This window comes from Bos grunniens, chromosome 7, assembly GCF_055505025.1.
Source record: "Bos grunniens cultivar Pamir isolate PY7600 chromosome 7, Bosgru_T2T1.0, whole genome shotgun sequence".
NCBI classification, from domain to species: Eukaryota; Metazoa; Chordata; class Mammalia; order Artiodactyla; family Bovidae; genus Bos; species Bos grunniens.
The window spans coordinates 93,179,069-93,193,988 of record NC_141171.1 but is presented as its reverse complement, the minus strand read 5'-3'; the positions used below and the strand labels follow the sequence as shown (position 1 = coordinate 93,193,988).

The 14,920-nt window shown below is 38.3% G+C and overlaps 1 protein-coding gene across 6 annotated transcripts in view; it reads left to right on the top strand.

Annotated features, from left to right (window-relative positions):
* Window positions 1-14,920, top strand: part of ARB2A (ARB2 cotranscriptional regulator A) — a 419,837-nt gene that overhangs the window by 316,447 nt on the left and 88,470 nt on the right. The window contains exon 11 of one of the 6 annotated variants that reach the window (XM_086413085.1): window positions 13,472-13,687. The exons of the other annotated variants lie outside the window; for them this stretch is intronic. Coding sequence (XP_086269211.1) covers window positions 13,472-13,491 — 20 coding nt within the window. The 3' untranslated portion in view covers window positions 13,492-13,687. Of the gene's footprint in view, window positions 1-13,471; window positions 13,688-14,920 lie in introns of those variants that run through there. 6 annotated transcript variants of the gene reach the window in all.

Below are 14,920 nucleotides of genomic sequence, written 5' to 3'. Positions count from 1 at the left end.
ACTGGCCTATTCTTCTCAAGAGTCAGTTTTCTCTGCTAGGCTTTTGATAAAAAGTTGTTTATCAGTTCCTTTATATTTATTGAAAAATCATAAGAAACACTGGGAAGAGGTTAATTGAAAAAATCATCAGGTACCAAAGACAGTGTCTTAAGTAAGTAGCCTAGTTGCCTAGTGCCTGATACTGGAGATAGAAATAAGTAAATGTACATACCAAGCAACTGATTTAAGATAAATAATCAATTCATCTGTGTTTCATTCTCATATGAAATAAAAATGAGTGATATATCCCTTTACAGAGTCACTCTGAGAAGTAAAAAACAAACAAGCAAGCAAAAACTCTTAAGAACTATTGAAAACTACTTAGCAAGGCATAAAGAACAATGCAATGCTTAATAATGCTTTTTAAAATAAAATTTAAAGCCTGTAGATCTTTATTAAGTCCAACTTTGCTTCCATCTGTGAATATTGAAATGCTTTGATATATATATATAGCAATCTTTGTAAAACTTTCTAAAAGGAGTTCTTAGTTCAGTTCAGTTCAATTCAGCCACTGAGTCGTGTCCAACTCTTTGCGATCCCATGAATCACAGCACGCCAGGCCTCCCTGTCCATATATAGAATTTGAAAAAGATTACATTTTTCCCCCAGATCATGCAGACTTACCAGTGTCAGAAGCCATCAAAAAACGCATGTCTTGGCACCCTTGAAAGTATTAGTCATTCAGTCATGTCCAACTCTGCAATCCCATGGACTGTAGCCTGCCAGGCTCCTCTATCCATGGAATTCTCCAGGCAAGAATACTGGAGTGGGTAGCCATTCCCTTATTCCCTTCTCCAGGGGATCTTCCCAACCTAGGGATCAAACCCCAGTCTCCTGCATTGCAGGCAGATTCTTTACCATCTGAGCCACCAGAGAAGCCCTTGACACCCTTGCTTTGTCCTTAAATACTGAGTGACACTTTTTAGCTTGTTATTTCAGCAGACAAATTTTGTTTTGAAGACAGGTCAAAAGTCTATTAAGGTGCAGCACTGGTAGTCTGTTTCTTATGAATTTATGTCCCTTCTGAAAATCCCGGAAATATGTATACTAAAACAGTTATTAGGTGAATAATTTTGAGAGGTCTGCTTGGGTGGACTCATGTTTGGGGCATTCTACTGGGCAGTTGCCTTTTTAGACCCTTACCACCAACTGAGAACAGCTTGAAGGTAGACAGCCTGAAAACTTAAGGTTTCTAAAAGTTAACTATGTTGGAATTTGATAAGATATTTAGAAAGTAGGGGATAAGTAATTATTTTGAGAACACTGAGATATTTTTATTGGAGTTCTTTATAACTCAACTTGAAGTGGAATATAGCTCATTCGAATCGTAATGCCAGATGACAGTTATTTTCCAGTCAGTTCTTAAAGTGGTTTACATGTTATAGTTCAAGCAGTATGAAAATTCATTCTGGAAAAAGCATCTGTTGTCCAAGGCCTTCTGCTTTCTTAACCAAGAGAAATAGCTGTATGTAGCTATCAATTGTTTATTAGTGAATTGTATATTCAGGGCATTATCTGCACCAAAGCCATGATCTTAGGCCGGCTCTCCCTTGCTTCCCAGTACGTTTCTGAGCCAGTTTTTACCACACCAAGCTCTTGTGCCAATGCAAACTACTTTTCATTGTGCCTAGAAAAACATCAGGAGAATAAATTATTCCTCCTCTCCCTCTGCCCCTCTCCCTTCATTATTTTAAAGTATTAGAAAACTCAGTGTAAATTACTTTGGCTTACCCTTTCAGTTACTTATAGCATTTACATGGATAATCCAGAAACTTCTTGCCCTTCAGTTCAGTTCAGTCTCTCAGTCGTGTGCGACTCTTTGCGACCCCATGGACTGCAGCATGCCAGGCCTCCCTGTCCATCATCAACTCCCACATCTTGCTCAAACTCATGTCCATCGAGTCGGTGATGCCATCCAACCATCTCATCCTCTGTTGTCCCCTTCTCCTCCTGTTGTCCCCTTCTCCTCCCGCCTTCAATCTTTCCCAGCATCAGGGTCTTTTCCAATGAGTCAGTTCTTCGCATCAGGTCTTGCCCTTAAACATGTATTAACATTTTGAAAAAATGCCACTATTAAAATTTACTGAGTAGTTATTTTACAGATTTAAATGCATATGTGAAAATTCAAATGTGCACACATAAATATAGAAGTTGGAAAAAAGAGTAGAATATAATCTACTCTTTTCAATTACTGTGTTAGTACAGACTCTTCAAATTGCATAAGTCCACTTCAGGCTGCTTACCAAAAAACAAAAATAAACAGCGATTTATTGATTAATGTAAATGGAAAAACCCTAGGTTTGATCTGCTTCTGGTACTACTACATTCTAAGGCTCAAACTGTTACCAAGACTCTTTCTCTATCCCCTTCTCTACTTTTCTTTGCCTATTGACATCATTCTTTCTTGCCTGCGGACAGAGATTTCTTCACACAGAAAGAGAGGGTAGATACAAGCAGGTGTAGCATCTTCTATTCAGCATTACGCCTGAGAAAAAGCTCTAGTATCCAAGTAAGAATCTTAGTGAAAACTGAAGACTGGCCCTGCTAGGGTACCATGATGATCCCTCAACTGATCCCTGAACCACAGAGATTGAATTAATAGGACCGAACCAACTGTGACTGGTCAGTCTGGGCCAGCCATATCTATGAGGAGGTCGGGACTAGGGCAGGACGCTGTCATTGACAGCCCAGTAAAGGGCTATGTGAGTTGAAGAGTGCTTGCCCAAAGAAGGGTTTTGGATATGTCCAGTACAGCTGTCGTGTCAGTTTCTCTAGGCTCTTGGAAGATTTAACATATGTGCCACAATCAGATGCTTATGTTATCTGATGCACAGAGAAGAGAAATGTGGGATATCTGAATACAAGAAGAGTCTACATTTTGAACACTCGAACTGATCCATCAGCAGACTGTTACTCAAGTTCGTGATTCTATAATAGTTGACCCCTGGGTCATTTTGCTGTGTTTACTGATTGCTGCTTGCCACTGTGCGGAGGGCCTACTTGCAGGATTACTCACTCCTGTGGGTGCTTTTGGGTCCTAGCGTGGCGTTTACTCACCTATATCCTAAGATAGCTTAATAGGATCTGTACCATAGATCAGTTTTAACATTTGCACACACAGAGACAGTCCACTAGTTCTCCTGTTAATCCTGCTTTATCCACTGGTACCATCAAATTAATCTTTCCAAGGGAGAGCAGCTGATATGTGCAGGTTACTTTTCCCAGTATTTAATATCTCTCTTGGTCATACTCTCATTTGGTGTTTATCTTCTAACACATAACAACATTGGGTTGCCCAAAAAGTTCATTCAGGTTTTTCTATAAGCTGTTACAGAAAAATCCAAACTAACTTTTCAGCCAAACCAATATATTGTTGTCATCTGTTTTGTAGAAATTTGGGGGGATTACCAGGGTTCTGTATTTCTGGAAAAAGTGTCCCTCAACTCTTACAGATAATGTATTATGCTTTATTTTTAAAAGTACAATGGAAAAAAATAAAATCTAAGACCTATTTTGTTATTCATCAATTATTTTTATATCTAAATGAAATAATAAAAATTCCTGCAATCTGGTTGCTTTTATTCTTTTCCCCAGTTCTGGTTTTCTCTTTCTCATTGCCCTAATTATTTGATTGTATATGATCTCCTCATCATCTGCCTTAAATCCTTGGCGGAAAGAAGTCTTACTTAATCAACAAATTAGACAAGCAAACTGAAATCACTAATGAATCAGTTTCTGTTCCTCCTCTTCTGTCCTCAGAGAAGATAGAAAATATATGGTCAGTTCAGTTTAGTCACTCAGTGGTGTCCGACTCTTTGCGACCCCATGGACTGCGGCAGGCCAGCCGTCCCTGTCCACCACCAATTCCTAGAGCTTACTTAAACTCACGTCCATCGGGTCAGTGATGCCATCCAACCGTCTCATCCGCTGTCGTCCCCTTCTCCTCCCACCTTCAATCTTTCCCAAGCATCAAGGTCTTTTCCAGTGAGTCAGTTCTTTGCATCAGGTGGCCAAAGTATTGGAGTTTCAGCTTCAACATCAATCCTTCTAATGAATATTCAGGACTGATTTCCTTTAGGATTGTCTGGTTGGATCTCCTTGCCGTCCAAGGGACTCTCAAGAGTCTTCTCCAACACCACAGTTCAAAAGCATCAATTCTTCAGCGCTCAGCTTTCTTTATGGTCCAACTCTCACATCCATGCATGACCACAGGAAAAACCATAGCTTTGCCTAGATGGACCTTTGTTGGCAAAGTAATGTCTCTGCTTTTTAATATGGTCAGTGTCCCCTCAGTGCTTTATATACAGTAAAAGTTTTGCTGTCTCTCACAGATACACGCAAAAAGCTTATTCACTAGGTATATTGTAGAGCAGTCAGTATATTATAAAATATTATATTTCATTGTGATTACAAGATGCAGTTTTAGCTACCTAAGGTTTAAATATATCTTGCAGTCCACGTGATAAGGTAGCATCATGTCATAGTCTAATTGGCAGTGTTTTTCCTAAGTGAAGTCATGAAGAATCTTAACATCAATGGCATTTAAGTTTGATGACACATAGTATTCTAATTATCTATCTTCATTTTCTCAGAGAGTTCCATCAAAGTCAAAATTCTATGGTCAGCATCTTTTAAGAACACTGGGTTTGGTTTAAAGATTCCCTTTTGTAAAACTAAGTTTCTTTTTACAATGTTAACAGACACTCCCTAATGTGTCTGTTGTATAAAATCAAAATTTTGTTATTGTTAACTCAGAGCTCACTTAGGTTAGCAACACTTTTTAATCATCATTTTCACAAGTTTGTTTTTTTTTTATGCACAAAAAACACTGATGTCCTTTAGATATTATTTATTTTTAATGTTTAGAAGTCATTTTATATGTTTCATTCAAAGCAAAAACAACATGATATTGAGAACCTACAACTGTTATATGTGAAACTATTTACATTAATCTCAATAACTCAGATATGACTCTTGCTTTAAATCTCTTTGGTATGTTTCTGTTCTGATTTACTGCCTGGTTTAAAGATTAATGTTACAGGGTAATTTACTGCAGCTTCACAGATGGTATTTGAATCTTTTGTAAATGGGCTTTGGAATCTATGCACAATTCTGTATAATGTTGGGTTAACATCAATGTAAATGTTGAACTTAAAATGGTTCTAAAAGATCGTGATAGAAATTTCATTATCCCTTTCTAAAAACCGTAAATTTTGAGGGGATTTCATGGGCTAAGTATTTTTACTTCACTGTCATGGTTAAGGTATAACTAGCTCCTTATATTTGAAATCACCAACCCCTATATGTTGAAAATAAACATAAAAAATAAATTACCTCATTTTAACCTATTCTAAAGTTCTAGTCACAGGAGAAGTTACTGTTCTTATTTTTACAGCTTCCTACATGAAATGCTTTATAGAATCCACAAACACACATTGCTTTTAGTGTCTTTTCCTTTGATGTCTATAAAAGACCCATTCAAAACTGGAGGTAAGAGCTCCTAATGTGCACAGCAGAATTTGCCTAACGTAGTTTGAAGCTATTAGAGATAACCTTTCTCTGCATGTCTTTTGAGAGGAAAAACTGGTACCAGCAATACCAGTTAAGCTGTAATTAGTGTAACTAACAACTAATAAGAAAGAGTAGGCTGGAGGTCATTCTTAGGAATTTGAAGGTATTAACAGGTTAGGGTTGTAGGGCATCCTGTCCCCTGGCTTAATCTGTTGCCCTGGCTGGTGAGATTTGTTGAAGTCATCGGTGCCCTCTAACCCCGAGGTGTTGCACTCTCATGATTTAGTGGTCACATGCCAAGCTCCTCTTTCCTGTCTAGTGAGATGACTTTGGGAATGGCAAATTCATTTTAAAGTTCTTGTTACAAATGCCTGCAGATTTTCAACCTTTTAATGTAGATAAAGGATTACAGATTAGTTTGCTTCAGTGTTGTTGTCCTACAAAACCTTAGAGTACACTGAAATTGTCATGTTGCTGCATTAAAGAATATGAATTGTTGAGACCATTTACCATGTATTATAAGAGAAACGCTTAAAATCCAACTATTAAATCAGATGTTGTGTAACTGATTCTAATATATACTGAATATTCCACTTTTCACGAGCCCCTTCTTCAAATTTAATTGCCCACCAGTGGCTTTTGTTTATGTTTACAGTCAATTCGAATGCACTTAAAGAGTAAGAACTTTAACAGAGGAATAACCTTTTGTTTTCATGGGGTGTAGTTAACCCCTTTCTTCTAGTATCTGGCTTTGGATTCTTCCTCATCTCATTACATGATACCAACACAAAAACAAAAGAAGTACCATAGAACTTCAGTTGTTCTTTTCCTTTTCCTGTCAAAGTCTTGCCTGTAAGGTTGTTTGCGTACCTGGAAAGTTTTATTTTTCTCTTTTAAAGCAATAAGCAACATGACAGCACTGTTAAGAGAGAGTTGAAAGGAAACTTTCCCTTTCAGCTGTTTTATGTTACTACCTTAGTCTCTTATTATCATAGGTACTATAGATTTTTTTTGACTACAGATTATTCATTACTTATGAAGAAAGCTGGGGCAGGCCCCAAAAGCAGAACAGAGCTTTTCATGCGAACTTGAAGGGGAAAAAAAGAATATTGAAAACTCAAGTTATCCTGGGTCACTGGACACATGGACATCTAAATACTTAAAGAGTACAGACTTAAACATCATAGTTCTCATTCAAGTACCACTAGAAATAATTAGGATGTATTCTTCCTTTGAGTCCTCCATCTCAGTGTTTTATATGCATATTGCTGGTAGTTTGTGGATGAACTGGGTTTTGTTTTGTTTTATTTTAGTAGTTGTTTATTCTTAGATGTATTAGAAAAAGATATGAATAACACATGAAGCCTTTTTAATGGATATTATTGCTTTGGACTGGGCAAATAGAAAAAGTGAGTTGATGTAAACAAAATACTAGGCATTTTAGTAGTACTGTTAGTTCATGAATGTGGCAAAATGCATAAAAATGTTACAAAAATAACTGGAGTTAGGCAAACAATGCTCTAAAGATGAAATTCCAAGAATGCTTTTTTCTAGCCAAGATTTCACAAGATAATCTAATCCCTTCATTTCTACCTCTTGGTCTTCGTTTAATTTACGTGTATGCATGAGTATACTTGGCAGCTTCATGTTTTGTTTCCAAAACAAACCAGCTTCTCTAGGTTTTAGACTTGGGTTAGATGGTGCCTAAGATTCCTTCCAGACAGTGTTATCAGTCCTCAGTTGATAAATTCCTTAAGGTTGGAAACCAAATATGTATAAAGTGAAAGTCGCTCAGTCGTGTCTGACTCTTTGCAACCCCACAGACTATACAAGTCCACGGAATTCTCCAGGCCAGAATACTGGAGTGGGTAACCTTTCCCTTCTCCAGGGGATCTTACCAACCCAGGGATCAAACCCAGGTCTCCCACATTGCAGGCAGATTCTTTACCAGCTGAGCCACAGAGGAAGCCCAAGAATACTGAACTGGGTAGCCTATCCCTTCTCTTGAGGATCTTCCCAACCCAGGAATCAAACCAGGGTTTCCTGCATTGCAAGCAGATTCTTTACCAACGGAGCTCAGGGAAGCCTGATGTATAATTTGATCTGAGTACTAGTTAGCATAGTGATAGCCACATGTCGTCAGTAATAAAGCCTGATGTATAATTTGATCTAAGTACTAGGTAGCATAGTGATAGCCACGTGTCGTCAGTAATGCATGCGTCCCCATTGATTGATTCCCATATTCTAACAACAGATACAAGAATGTTTTTGCATATCCATGTGCTTTCCCCAAACTAACCAATAATCTTCATTGTCACATCAATAATTTAAAACTTTTTAAAAATAGAGAGCAACATGGTGCTATTAGAGTTCACACAGACACCGGTCTTTTCTCATGCTTGGATTTCCTGAGAAGTGACACCAAGGACAGTATTGGAAAGTCTTATTTTTTCCCTCTTCCATACTATCTTACGATTAACTATGAGAGTAAGACATCAAAGCTGAAGTGACTTCAAAGCCCGGAACACTTATGGTTTCCAGCTATTACTGTAACCAGCCGCGTCGGCCTGACAGCAGTTCATCTTACAGAGCTGCCGCGCTAGGATCCTCCCCTCTGCTTCCGGCCTTCCCCTTTTCCAAACCTATCAAATTAAAAACCACCCCCAAAATGAATCTCGAAGTTAAATCAGTCCAAAGAGTTAGCGTATTTGCTTAATTTCAGGATTTTATGACTAAAAAATAGACCGTACTTATTTATTTATTGACTTTACCCAAAACATATCATGGGGCCTTAGGGCTATGTTCACATTAAACATATAATAGTCTTCATTATGTTTATTTCAAAATATAGTATACATTCGTAGGTAAGACGGTATATATACCTGCCACTTTAGTTAGGTTCACAAAATAAAGTATTGAAAGGTGAGTCTGGTACTTGGCCCAGAAATCAATGAAGTTAGAAGGAATGAATTCTAAAATGTGGATTGTCCATCATAAATGCTGGGAGTGTAGTTCTTGGAAGCACATGCTTTCTCTATTTAAAAAAAGTTTTTTTTTAATAATAAAGTTTCATGGATATATTGTTTTCCAGCAATATAAAAGTTAATATATTAAAATTTGAGCTTCTCCTATATGCATAACCAAATAGGTACTAAAATATCATTGAGGCTAGTTTCTTGAGAAATGTAGAATTAGCATCAGCTGAAGATTTTCAATTTTTATTTAAAAGACCCAGATAAAAATTTTAATTATTTTCCTGGAATCATTTGGTAAAGTTGCTGGTACATATTCAGTTCCATGGGGCAGGCGGCAGGGAGAGCCGCTCTTGAACTCTGGTGGAACAGCATCCAGATCTTAAAGTTATGGCACCAAAGGACTCACAAAAGACTTACTAGATTTGATTGTGCATTATGGAAATTAAATAGGCTCAATATAATGATTGTATCTTTTGTGAAATGGAATGGACTGCATTGTAAACTAATGAGCTTTCCAGCTTTCAAAGCATTCAAGTAAAGACTCGATGACCACTTTTCAATAATCCAGTAGAAGGAATTCTTACATTTGGGAGGGATTAGACTAAAACTGTAACACCCATTTCAATTCTAGAGTTCTTTGTTTCTAAAATTGAAGGATATGAAGAGATAGAGCTGAAGATTAAGTCATCGTGGTAGCATGTGGCTGTTGCCCAGTAATTAGATGGATTTTATAAAGAAAGACTCATAAATGGATGTCTTGAGGGGGTTTGAAACAGAAAGGGCAAAGTGCTTTAAGTAGATACGGATGAACATCAGAATGAAGCATGTCTCTTCTAGTGTTGAAAGTCGGAAGAGAGGAACCTACTCTAAAATCCTCAGAAAAGAGGGCAAAAAAGAAAATGAGAAAGGGAGCTTTTTTTAAACACTAGGAATCCAAATGGATATTCAGAGTGCTAGAAATAGAAGCCAAGGTATTTTTATATCTGCAATAAAGTCCTTTAAGCAAAACAGGTAGGACACTGAAAAGTTAAAATTTTCACTTCCTGAAGAGCAGAATAATTGCAGAGGACTGAAAAAGCACAGTGTGAGTATGGAATGATTAGAACCACTAACCAATATGTTCCTTTGGTCCAGTTACTGAATTTCTCAGGACCTCTCATTGTTTTAAATATTGGGTAGGTAGATATTTCCATGATCTTATTCCAGCTCCGAGATTCTCTCCCAGTGCTTTAATTAAGTATGCTCTCCATAGCCTAAGAATTCAGACAGACCAAATGTTTCAGCTTGCCACCACTGGTTTATTCTGACCTATAGATAATAGATGGAAAGTGGAAAACGCGGGATAATTTTTTAAAGATTCTGGCATTTGGGAGTGTATGCAAGTTACGAAGAAATCTCCTGTGTAGACAGATAAGAAGTGAAATGAAGAAATGAAGTAGTGCTAGGAAAAAGTGCAGTTGGACCACTCCATTTGGGTTTAAAGAAATGATCAACTGTCTGAAGAAGACATACCAGAGACACCTGGTCGTGTTGCCTTAAGAACAGAGAAATAGGCATTTATATCAGAAATGAATCCATAGATTTGATTTACTGGCAATAAAGTGATGGAAAAATCTCATTAATAATTGCTTTCCAGTAAAGAGGAAACAGGTATTACCAAAGAATGTTTAGAGAGGTGATAAAAAGTTAGAAAATATTAAATCTATAAAATAGATGGAAAATGTGGAAAAATAATTTGAATTACCTTGTAAACCTATTAATAAAATAGATAGATCTTTTCTGTTGTTCTTAAAATAATTAAGCATTTTTCCAAAAGTGTTAATTCTCTCCTTTCCTGGGAGTAGGCTATATATACTAGGGCTTCCCTGATAGCTCTGTTGGTAAAGAATCCACCTGCAGTGCAGGAGACTCTGGTTCAATTCCTGGGTCTGGAAGATCTGCTGGAAAAGGGACAGGCTACCCACTCCAGTATTCTTGGGCTTCCCTTGTGGCTCAGCTGGTAAAGAATCCACCCGCAATGCGGGAGACCTGGGTTCAATCCCTGGGTTGGCAAGATCCCCCAGAGAAGGGAAAGGCTACCCACTCCAGTATTCTGGCCTGGAGAATTCCATGGACTTGTATAGTCTGTGGGGTCACAAGGAGTCAGACATGACAGAGAGACTTTCACACACAGATTATATACTAGGGCTGTATAACTAACTGGGTTTACATGTATGACTTTTTCAATAATAATGAGATGACACCACCCTTATGGCAGAAAGTGAAGAAGAACTAAAGAGCCTCTTGATGAAAGTGAAAGAGGAGAGTGAAAAAGTTGGCTTAAAGCTCAACATTCAGAAAACTAAGATCATGGCATCTGGTCCCATCACTTCATGGGAAATAGATGGGGAAACAGTGGAAACGGTGGCTAACCTTATTTTTCTGGGCTCCAAAATCACTGCAGATGGTGATTGCAGCCATGAAATTAAAAGACACTTACTCCTTGTAAGGAAAGTTATGACCAACCTAGACAGCATATTAAAAAGCAGAAACATTACTTTGCCAACAAAGGTCCGTCTAGTCAAAGCTATGGTTTTTCCAGTGGTCATGTATGGATGTGAGAGTTGGACTACAAAGAAAACTGAGCACTGAAGAATTGATGCTTTTGAACTGTGGTGTTGGGGAAGATTCTTGGGAGTCCCTTGGACTGCAAGGAGATCCAACCAGTCCATTCTAAGGGAGATCAGTCCTGGGTGTTCATTGGAAGGACTGATGCTGAGGCTGAAACTCCAATACTTTGGCCACCTGATGAGAAGAGCTGACTCATTGGAAAAGACCATGATGCTGGGAAAGATTGAGGGCAGGAGGAGAAGGGGACATCAGAGGATGAGATGGTTGGAGGGCATCACTGACTCAGTGGACATGGGTTTGAGTGAACTCCAGGAGTTGGTAATGGACAGGGAGGCCTGGCGTGCTGCAGTTCATGGGGTCGCAAAGAGTCGAACACAACTAAGCGACTGAACTGAACTGCTTTACAATGTTGTGTTAGTTTCTGCTGTACATATGAAGTGAATCCACTGTATGTATATATATATATCCCCTCCCACTTGGACCTCTCTTCCCCCCTACCCCATCCATCTAGGTCACCACAGAGCATGGAGCTGAACTTCCTGCACCATATACAGCAGGTTCCCACTAGCGATCTCTTTCTGTTTTACACCTGGTGGTATATATATGTCAGTCCCAATCTCCCAATTCATCCCAACCTCTCCTCCCCTGTGTGCCCACACGTCAAGAAGTCTACTTCATACACAATCAACTTAAGATTTGTATACCTTGGTACATTTTTCCCAAGCTCTGGAACTCCAGGTTTTCTGAATAACCATACAAAAACCTCTTACCAGTATTCTGAGCCACATTGAATCCTCTGTTTTGAAACAAGAATATGAATTTTACTGAAATGATTATTTATAGCAACATCAATATTATTCAACACTTAAAATCATTACCTTGTTATTTTCTGATTGGGAGGTTAATGCCCGACTTCTTTTAAATGGTGGTGTACTCCAGTACTCTTGCCTGGAAAATCCCATGGATGGAGGAGCCTGGTAGGCTGCAGTCCATGGGATCGCTAAGAGTCGGACATGACTGAGCGACTTCACTTTCACTTTTCACTTTCATGCATTGGAGAGGGAAATGGCAACCCACTCCAGTGTTCTTGCCTGGAGAATCCAGGGGACGGGGGAGCCTGGTGGGCTGCCGTCTATGGGGTCGCACAGAGTCGGACACGACTGAAGTGACTTAGTGTTAGCAGTAGCAGGACTAACGTATGAACGAAATGTGTCCTACAAATAACACATGAAAACAAAGTTAGAAATGAGTATAATCCTCTGAGTGTGTTGTATGCAACAGTTTATACCTTCAGTTCTGATCACAGACATGCGCTTCCAGCTAAGGGCCATTAATCCATTTGCTGCTGCTTGTTGGAGTGAAGAGAAATTATCAGACTTTCCCATATGTTTCAGTGAATACCTCTTTAATTGTGGATTGTTCAGCTTCCTTATTTTTCTATGTATATGGCCTCTTTGAAGATTCCTAAAGCCAATTCTCTTTTTACTCAAATTAAAAAACAGCAACAACAACAAGCAAGCTACTGTGGCCACAGTTCTGATTCCTTTGGTCGTGACAACGCCTGCCTCGTTCTTAATATTTCATCCTAACCTACTTCCACACTGAGTGTACTTCTGCAGCAGTAAAATAAGATGTAAAAACTTAGAATCAGTTAAGCAATGCAGTAGCTTAAGACCCACAGGACTCTTTGTCCTTAGTGTTATAATTTAAAGCTTTGCCAAATAGATAGCCTATCCATTCTATATTTCACGTAAGAAAAGAGACCATCCAAAAAGAAGTTTCCAGGGACTTCCCTGCTGGTCCACTGGTTACGAGTTTGCCCTGGAATGCAGGGGACGCAAGTTTGATCCCTGTTTGAGGAACTAAGATCCCACTTGTCGCCACGGAGCAACTAAGCCTGCGCCCTGCAACGACTGAGCCTGAGATGTAATAGCCAACCTGACCCAGCCAAATAAATAAATAAATATTTTCTTTAACAATGTCTCCAAAACCTAAATTAAACATGTATGTCAAAGTATTACCATACGTAAACAGCATGTATTTATTTTAGCCTTCATCAAGAAAAATAAAATATGCCTTGTGATTATACTATGCACGTTGAATCAAAATGTCAGAATCTTCTAAATAAACTGTTATTATGGAATAAGGCAGAACTTCAGCCCAGAATTTATATAATTCACTCCGTTGTAGATTTTTTTTCATTGAAGAATACATTTCACTGCCATAAATTGCACTGAGTATGAACAGCAGAGTCATTTGAGGTTCATTGAAAATATAGGAGAACATCATGTTTCCTGTCCTTTTGTTAAACTTGGCATATTGATTTTTTTGCACAGCTTGCAGCACAGAAATGTGATATACAGCTACAGCAAGACAAGCTAACCACATGTGAATTTGTTAAGTACTGCTGGATTAGCAGAAATTGTCTGACTGTGCAAATAGCAAGATTTGACTTCGCCAGGAACTCTTTATGACTTAATCAATTAAAATAACAAGTTTTGATTTTATTGCCCAGAATAAATCATTAGCAAAAAGTCACATTCTCCCAATCACTCATATGTCTGATGTTTCTGTGTTTCAAGCTCATTAATAAATATGTAGAATTTGAACCGAAAGTTGAAAGTCAAATATAGTTTTAGTAATGATTCATGAATTTTTTTAAGAACAGGAGTCTAGATTTTATTTAAATTTGCCATTGCTTTTCTTTTTAAATATCTAGTGTTCATGCTTTTGTTCCCTTTAGGCTCAAAGGTAGCAAGATTTGGATTTGACTCATGCTTCTTACTGCATTTAAATGTAGAACCTTGTGGAAAGGGAGTCTCTGAGGTAGTGCTGGCATGCTCTTCTCCTCACCTTATTAAACCGCCTCCTTAAATGCGTCCATTATATAGTTCACCTTGCCTGACTTCAAAGAGTAGAGATGGAGAGAGGATGAGCTGAAACTCAGCAGAGTGGGTTACCCATGGCTTCTTAGAAATGCTAATGTGTTATCTATCGGGGTTTTAAAAGTTCTCTGAGTTCTCTTGGAAGCAGATAAACCATTATGCGTTGTTTTTTTTTGTTGTTTTTTTTTTGCAGAACAAGACTGACAGTCTGTCCAAGCGTAGGAAATGTTTGTATTAATAATATCATGTATTAATACATGTGACCACGCTGTCACCTGCCTTTTAAGAATAGACTTTAAGACATCTCAGTCTCTCTAAAGGTAGACTTCTCTTTAATAAGATTTTTTTCCCAAATTTTTTTTTCAGAAATGTCTCTCCCTGCTCTCATTACTTTTGAACAGGTGGACATCTTATGAGATTGCATGCCAAATTTATTAGAAGCAGGTCTTTTAAAATTATCTGGTAAAAGCACAAAGCGTTGAGTTGTTCCCCTAGTAAAAAATGGGGGGTGGGGGAAGGGGCCAGAGCCAAGAGGAAAGCGCCACTGGTTTGTTAGGTGACACTGTGCCCTGCTGTCTAATTTGATTACACAGAGCCCCTGAAGCCCCAGGCAAAGCTGATTTTAGCTGTAATCAGCTTCTTAACCTTTTGAGAACTAACGTAAACACTACCTAGCGGTGGTTAATGATGCTGCTCTGCTACACACTACAAAGTCAAAGGTAACAGTGTAGAGCTCCAGCAGCACAGGCTGGGGCAGAATTTAACAAGACGGCTTAAGGGCGTTGCAGCAGAAGGCAGTTCTCTATTTGTGATCAATTTTAATCTGATAAAGTGATTTAAGGGTGCTTTTTAAAATTTTATAGCTATGGTTTTTCCTTAAGTTTTGCTCATAAGTGCTAA